Source organism: Hipposideros armiger, unplaced genomic scaffold, assembly GCF_001890085.2.
Source record: "Hipposideros armiger isolate ML-2016 unplaced genomic scaffold, ASM189008v1 scaffold_10, whole genome shotgun sequence".
Classification (NCBI taxonomy): Eukaryota; Metazoa; Chordata; class Mammalia; order Chiroptera; family Hipposideridae; genus Hipposideros; species Hipposideros armiger.
Window position 1 is genome coordinate 7649242 of NW_017731360.1, and position 8056 is coordinate 7657297.

The 8056-nt window shown below is 54.3% G+C and overlaps 1 protein-coding gene across 1 annotated transcript in view; it reads left to right on the top strand.

Moving 5' to 3' along the window:
* Positions 1-6451, top strand: part of MATN1 (matrilin 1) — a 22269-nt gene extending 15818 nt beyond the window's left edge. Inside the window, exons 3-8 of the mRNA XM_019657927.1 lie at positions 1824-2046; positions 3053-3178; positions 3643-4059; positions 4656-4808; positions 5661-5741; positions 6373-6451. Coding sequence (XP_019513472.1) covers positions 1824-2046; positions 3053-3178; positions 3643-4059; positions 4656-4808; positions 5661-5741; positions 6373-6422 — 1050 coding nt within the window. The 3' untranslated portion in view covers positions 6423-6451. The remainder of the gene's footprint in view (positions 1-1823; positions 2047-3052; positions 3179-3642; positions 4060-4655; positions 4809-5660; positions 5742-6372) is intronic.
* Positions 6452-8056: the final 1605 nt, after the last annotated feature.

Below are 8056 nucleotides of genomic sequence, written 5' to 3' on the forward strand. Positions count from 1 at the left end.
CCTTGGTCATTCATAAGACACCCAGGAAACTTTCTCAGCAAAGTTAAGCGTGGCTGAGTCAGTTTCTGTTTCATGCAATGTGAGAACCCTGACTTAGCTGTCCTCTCACCTCCTATGCGTATGTTGGTGGCCTTGGTGTCTTGGTTTTTATCCTTCACTTCTGGGAAGTGACCATCTATCCTGGGTTCCAGCAGCACTCCTCAACTCCCTGGTAACTTGGCAGGGCCTTTCATCTCTCGAGACCCATAGCCTACATTAATGGAAATGCCACTTCACAGGGTGCTGCTGGGTACAAATGTCATGATGCATGGGGAATGCTCAGGACACTTTGCATCCAGGGTGGAGCTGGTGTCACTGCTGCGATCTGGAGGGTGGTTTCTGGGCCTCAGGGACACATCCACACCTGTCAGTTCCTCAACATTTCCCTTGATTCCAGTAGGCTCTGGTGTCCCTTGAGATGCTTCTGCAACCTGGCCTCCAGTGGCTGTGTCACCCAGAGCATCTGTTATCTGGTGGGAGACCACCCCGAGTGTGTACCATGGCTCTTTATAAGTCTCCTGCTTTTCGTCAGGTGGCTCGACTCACCTGTGTTAACGGGTACCAACCCCCAGCTCTACCAAGAGGCAAAGAAAAGGACAGCCTTGCCTCTCTCTGCTTTGAGTGGCACCAGCTTGAGTGTGCCAGGGCTCAGGGAGGCAAGATATGGAGGGTGGTATGAGCCCGCAAGCTTCCAGGGACAGCCAGCTAGCTCCATCGCTCAGTTACGCAGCAAACGATTGCACTGCACCTAGGCCAGGCCCTCTGTTAAGCATCAGGGCTAGATTGGAGACCAAAGAGGCAAAAGTCCCTGTGTTCATGGGCTGCCATTGCAGCCTCACTTTATTTCTGGCTGTGTGAGCCTGGACAAGTCATCTCATCTCCCTGTGGTCCTCAGTTCCTCACCGGTTAAATGGAGAGCTGATCCAGAAACAAGAGTAACAAGGAGAAATCTCCAAAGGGGCGTATGGTATGCACTCAAAGACAGAAAGCTGCCAGTACATCTTTTATAGAGAAGCACCTGTCTGACCTGGCAGAGACCAAGCACCAGGCCAAGTTGCCAGGAAATGTCCTTTGGGGAGGGTTAGTGGCCCCGTCTTTGGATCACATGGCTCTGGTGTGAATCTCCACAGTCCCCTTGCTTTGGACAAACTCCTTCACCCTCTGACCTCAGTTTCCTGAGGTAAATGGGGCAACACACTCTCCTCACAACTGGTAGTGCCGAGGGCACCCCAGACAAAGGGAGACCTTGGGGTGGGGGTGGCCAGCCCTCAGGGAGGAGATAGAAAAGGTGGATTTGCAGGGAGCTGAGGGCTGGACCTGTGGGGGGGAAATCTGGAAAGTGAGGTGTGTGGGGAGGGCAAGGGGAGCAGAAAGGGCGGGAGGGAAGGGAGCAGTGACGTCAGACTGTGGGGCTCTAGGGGGGCAGTCCCAGTCTTCCTCTGTCCCTTTCCTTCCTTCCCTCCCTCCCTCCTCCTCTCCCACATTTATTTGGCCTTGACAAAGACCAAAGCATACACCGGGCGCTAGGGATAAAATAAAAAATGGCACGGGACTCTGGCCTCATGGTGCTCACTGTCTAGTGGGGCAGACAGACATTACACAGAAAGTTGCTCAGAGAATCCGCTGCGATAGCAAGGTGGAGAAATTAGGGTGCGCCACAGGGGTGTATAACANCCTCAGTCTCTTCTTCTCCCAGCGGTCCCGGGGTTTACTGGAGGGCCAAACGGCCCAGCCCAGTGTGGGAAGAGGCGCCCGCTCCTCTTACGCGTCCCTGCGTGTTGCAGGTGGTCATCGTGGTGACCGATGGGAGGCCCCAGGACAGCGTGCAGGACGTGTCTGCCCGGGCCCGGGCCAGCGGCATCGAGCTGTTCGCCATCGGCGTGGGCCGCGTGGACAAGGCCACGCTGCGGCAGATCGCCAGCGAGCCGCAGGACGAGCACGTGGACTACGTGGAGAGCTACAACGTCATAGAGAAGTTGTCCAAGAAGTTCCAGGAGGCCTTCTGCTGTGCGCGAGGCGGGGCGAAGCGGGGGTGGGGGCGGGCTGAGAGGGTCAGCGTAGGGGCGGAGGGCCGGGCGGTGGCCTCTACGGGGCAGGGACCAAGATAGTGCCCACATCTGGGGTGGGCCAGGGCTGGGGGCAGGGCCTGAGTGTATTTGGGGCAAGGTTGGAGGTGTAACCTGGGTCAGACTGAGGCAGGACCGTCACCAAGGGCGGGGCCAGGGACTGTGGCTTGATTCGGGGGTGGGTCCCTAGTCCGGGGTTAAGGGAGTTGTGGAGAGGCAATGCCAAGACCCCTTTTATGTGACAGGGTCCTGGCAGGGACCAAGGAAGGGCGGGAACCCAGTAAAGATAGGGCTTAAAAACGCCTGTGCTTTTGGATGTCGGGGGTGGGGTGGGGGTGGGGCTTGGGAGCCAAAGTCTTCCGTGTTGCGGGAGGGTCTGAGGGGCCTGGACAGTGGACAGGAGAAGGCTGAGTCCTTCGCAGAGCGGAGGTGGGCCTGTGGGCGGTCTTTGGGGTGTGATCAGTCAGAAGGGACGGGGGTCTCGAGTAGGATGGGGCGGGGCCAGTGCAAGGACTTTTCCCCGTATGTAAAGTGGATCTAAGAAGAGCATGTGTCTTGTGGTGTGGATTCAATGAAATGACTCATGGTATAGTGCTCAATCGGTGGTATTTAACAAATGTTTGTTGAGTGTCTTCCATGTGCTGTGTTCTTCACTGCGTGTGCTGTTGTAGACATCTGGGATACAGCAGTGAACAAAACAGATGAAAGTTCTCACCCCTGTGACCTTTACCCTTTTAGTGGGAAGTTTTAGTTTTATCATTAGCATTGACACCTTCTTCAGGGCCACCAGCCCTGATGCAGTGATTCTGGCCCTGGACTGAGGGTCTAGGGCCTAGACCCTACCCAGTTGGGGGCCTCCGTTTTCCTGAGTGTGTGAGGGGCTATCCTGGCTGAGATGTCCAAGGCCCTGTGACTGTGAGATTCTGAATCTCCTCTTGTCCCCACAGTGGTGTCAGACCTGTGTGCCACAGGAGACCACGACTGTGAGCAGGTATGCGTCAGCTCCCCGGGCTCCTACACCTGTGCCTGCCGAGAGGGCTTCACCTTGAACAGTGACGGCAAGACCTGCAATGGTTAGTGGGCTGGACACAGGCAGCCCTGGGGAAGGCGGAGTAGGGAGGGCACAGGGCCTTGGCTACTCCCCAGCCCACCCGAGCTTCCCTGCACTTGGCCTCTGGACCAATCCTCAAAGGTGATAGATGCCTTCTAGAGTTTGGTGTCTGCAGAAAGCTCTTTTCTGACTTCTGTCCCTCTTTTTGTCACAATGGGTGGTGGGCTTAGTGTGGTGGAAGGAGTCACATAGTCTTGAGTTCAAGTCTTGGTGCCCTTCCTTCTGAGCTGCGTGATTTAATAGCTTTTGGAGCTTCGGGTTTCAATGCTGTAAAATGGGGCCAGGAACGCTGGCTTTCTAGAGGGCGTCTGAGGACAAAATGGGATGATCCTCTGTACAGAGCTTGGTGTGTGGTGGGTACCCAGCCAGTGGTCAGGATGGGGGGCTGTCTTTAATTTCATCTTCTCCCCTTCCCGTACTCTCCAGTCTGCAGTGGCGGCGGTGGGAGTTCGGCCACTGACCTGGTCTTCCTCATTGACGGTTCCAAGAGTGTACGGCCAGAGAACTTTGAGCTGGTGAAGAAGTTCATCAACCAGATTGTGGACACGCTGGACGTGTCAGACAAGCTGGCCCAGGTGGGGCTGGTGCAGTACTCCAGTTCTGTGCGCCAGGAGTTTCCGCTGGGCCGCTTCCACACCAAGAAGGACATCAAGGCAGCTGTGCGGAACATGTCCTACATGGAGAAGGGCACCATGACTGGGGCCGCCCTCAAGTACCTCATTGATAATTCGTTTACTGTGTCCAGTGGGGCGAGGCCTGGCGCCCAGAAGGTGGGCATCGTCTTCACGGATGGTCGGAGCCAGGACTACATCAATGATGCCGCCAAGAAGGCCAAGGACCTTGGTAGGCACTTCCTCCTGGACCCTGAACACCAGTCATGGCCAGGGGTACATGGCACAGCCCAACTGTAATGTATCTTAGTGTCTGTTCTGATTAGTGCCCTAAACCCAGGTTCAATTTGAATGAGGAAGGATTGGTTCATCCATGTCTTTCTTATACTGGTGACAAAACTGAGGCCCCAGAAAAAGTAAGTGGCTTGTTTTGGTGGTCCCTTTGTAGGTGGGACTTGGAACTTTTTCAGTTGAATGTTTCCAAGAATATGCCAACTGTTGGAAGGTAGCCCCACTTTGGGACAAACTCGAGCCTTTATTTTATTGCCTATTAAATAAAGGCAATAAGAACCACCAGATGATGGCTATGAGAGTTAAATGAGATTACAAAGCTCCCAGTACAGGAAGTCAGTACAGGTCTGACATATATATAGTAGAGTCTCAGTGAGTGTTGACTTCCTCAATGTCTTTGTCCCAGGCATTGTGCCTGCAATTCCAGCAGCTGCCACCAGGGGTGTCTGGCATTGATTTCCTGGGCAGTCTCCAAGAGGCTCAGTCATGGCTGCTTGTCACCACGGCCACCCTTATTGGTCTTGTTCTTCTTGGCAGGCTTTAAGATGTTTGCCGTGGGTGTGGGCAATGCCGTGGAGGACGAGCTGAGGGAAATCGCCTCGGAGCCCGTGGCAGAGCACTACTTCTACACGGCTGACTTCAAGACCATCAACCAGATTGCCAAGAAGTTGCAGAAGAGGATCTGCGTGGGTGAGTGAGGCCAGAGTTGGCATCGAGGGGAGGGGCAGATGGGGCTCTGCGGTTGGGGCATGGAGCCATTCTGGAATTGGATGTGGGTGGGGAAAAGCAGGAACTGGGGTGGCACCAACAGTTGGCAGAACCAAGAGGTGGACTGGCCAGTCTAACTCTTATTAGCAGCAAACATATTGAATGCTCGTTACACAAATGGCACTGTTCTCAGTGCTCTCTGAATATTAAATCAATCAATCCTATTTGGTAGGAGTGTAATTGTCCCTATTTTACAGACAGGAAGCCAAGGCCAGAGGGGTAGAACAATTTTTAATAACTGGAGGAGCCAGGATTTGAATGCTGCTCCCTCCCCTGATCCTGCCTGGTGACCTTGGCCCTGGTTCCCAGTGGTAAAGAGTATGGACTCCAGAGCCAGACATGCCTGCGTTGTCACCTTTGCTCTGACACTAACTAGGTGTTCGCCATGGACAAGTTGTTTCAATGCTTGGGCTCATCATTTGTAAACTGAGATTAATGATTTCAATCCGAAAGGATTGGGTTGAGGAGTCACCAAGGTGACATAAAGGCCCCTAACAGCAGTGTCTTGCACATAGTAGGTGCTCAGCACGGTGAGGCCGTTATCGGAGTTCTTTATCAGAGTCTGGGGGATTAGGAAGATATTCAGTGGTTTCCTCCATCACTCCCTGGAGCTCTGTCCCGAAAACTTTACATGTCTCTCTGCCTCCTCAGATGTCCTAAGCCACAAACTTCCCAAGACTCCCTAGTTCTGGCCCTGGGCAGCGACTACCCTACCTCCCGGCTGGCCAACCACTCACCACCCGCTTCTCTTTCTCTACTTCCTGTCTGCTCCAGAGGAAGACCCCTGTGACTGTGAGTCCATTGTGAAATTCCAGGCCAAAGTGGAGGGGCTGCTGCAGGCCTTGACCAGGAAACATATCCTTTTCCCAGAGGGGAAAAGGGAGGCGTGGGGGCGGGCACTGTGGGGAGGCGAGAGGGAGCTGTGCCCTCTTGTGTGGTGGGGTTGAGGTGGGCTCCTCCTTGCCTGCCTCCTGCTTAAGGTGGGCAGGATTCTGGCCTGACAGGCTGGCACCAGCTTTGGTACTGACCCTGTCCAAGCAGAGACTCCTAGAGGGTAAACAGAAAAACTGAGGCAGAGGTTTGTCTAGAGATGGACACACACAGAGTCCTGGACACACTCAGGAAAACATGGTGTCTGTGGACACCCCACTTCTCAGGCTCTTGGTGACATGACTGACACCAGCCCGTACTCAGATGGAGCTGGGCCCCAAACAGCTCCCCTGGCTTGGTCAGGGCTAGATGGGGAACCCAGCGTCCTAAACCTGCCACTGGGCAGGGCTGGGCATTGGGGGCTCGTAGTACTGGCTGTGTTTTTTGGAGAGAACCATTCTGAGGACAGTGGGTGAATAAGTTTTGATTCTGGGGAGAACACATGCTTTGGGACGAGCACTGTGCAGGACACAGGAAGTGAAGGTCCTGAGTCCAGCTGTCACACCATCACTGCCCTGCTCTGGTCAACCTGCACCTTCCTTGACTCTGGGTCCACTGGAAGCTGTGAGTAAGCGGCTGGCCATCCTGGAGAACAGGATCGTCTAAGGCCTCCTGTCCACACAGCAGCTTCTCCATCTCTCCACCCCAAGCACAGCTCACAGAGCCCTGTGTGTATCCCCTAGAACCCCGACTTTAGTCTAGCTTTGCCATTTACTGAGGGGGGTTTGGAAGGGGCAGGCCCCTGGGACAACACCAGGCCTCTCCCTCCTCCACCAGCCTGCTAGCCCTGCAGGGCGTGCGTGCGTGCGTGCGTGCGTGTGTGCGTGTGCGTGCGTGCATGCGTGCGTGCGTGTGTGTGTGTGTGTGTGTGTGTGTGTGTGTGCTGGGAGTGCATGAGTGTCAGGGAGTACGTGTGTGTGCCTGAGGATGGGGTGTGTGTCTGCTTCTGTGCAAGAGTGAGAGCACGGGTGAGTGTGAGAGGGACTTTGTTTGCATTGTTTCAATCAAAAGCTTAATATATTCCCATTTTTTTAGTTAATTAACCCTTTCTTGACTGCATGTGCTGTGACTCTCTTTTCTGATTTCTCTATTCCTTTTTTGAAAAAAAACCCCAAAAAACAAAACAATTAAATGTGACTTAACTTAAGCACCGAATGGGCCAGAGGCAGCATGGTTTTTTGGGGAGCAGGAGAAAGGACGGACGAGGGTGGTGGGTGATGGGGGTGATTTTAGGATGGCGACGGTGGTGGTCGCAGTGGTGATGCTCCCATCCCCAAACCCGCATTGTCCTGCCTTTTCAGTTACACATTCATTCCCCTGACCTCATTTCATCCTCCCAGTAACCCTACTCAGAACAGACGTGAGGCATCCCTGTTTCACAGCAGGGCAAGCCGAGTGTTTGACTGATGAAGTGGCTTGCTCGGCACTGGGTCAGGTGGAGAGACAGGACTGGCATCCAGGACTCTAGGACATCAAAAGAAAAAAGGCATCGGAGAAGAAGAGCCGCAGCTCCAGATCAGACTCTTCATTCATTCATTCGTTCATGCAGACAAAAGCACAGAGCGCATACCCCATGTCAGACAGTGGGGAGATGGTGGCCTATGAGAAAGACACAGTCCCTGCCCTTAATGGACTTAAGAGTTGAGCGGAGTCACTCTCATGCAGCCGGAGGAAAGGGGAGTGGGTTTAGGTTTGTACCGGGAGCCCATGGGGCGAGCGTGTGTGTAAGAAAGCTGATGGGAAGGGTCCCAGGCTGATCCTGGGCTGGCTCAGGTGCCCCTGTTGGAGTCTTCTCTGTTGGTTCCTTGTGTTTCAGAAGCCTCCCCAGCACCCACAACACAGACAACTGCAGCCTCCCCCTCAGGGACAGCACAAGGGAAGGGCTGCTGACCCCTAAGTCCCCCCAGCCTCACCTGGGGTCTGCCAGCCTCTCCCAGGCCCCTCTGGAGCAACGTCCCTCTGAAACCTCAATCCCTCTACTCCCAGAGGGGGGGCTTGGGTGATATTCTGAACTCATTCCTGTTTAATGGAGCATTTTTAGTGTTACTACGAGATTAATAGTTGAGAGCATGGAAAGGCTTTTACAAGAAGCTCAGGTCATCCTGGAAGACCTTCCTTAGAGGCAGCTCAAGGAGGCAGAATAAGACCACTAGCAACACCCAGGAGCCATGTCATAGCCCCACAAGAGCAATGTGGCAGTCACACAACCGCCCTGGGGGAGCGAATGGCCAGCCACCACC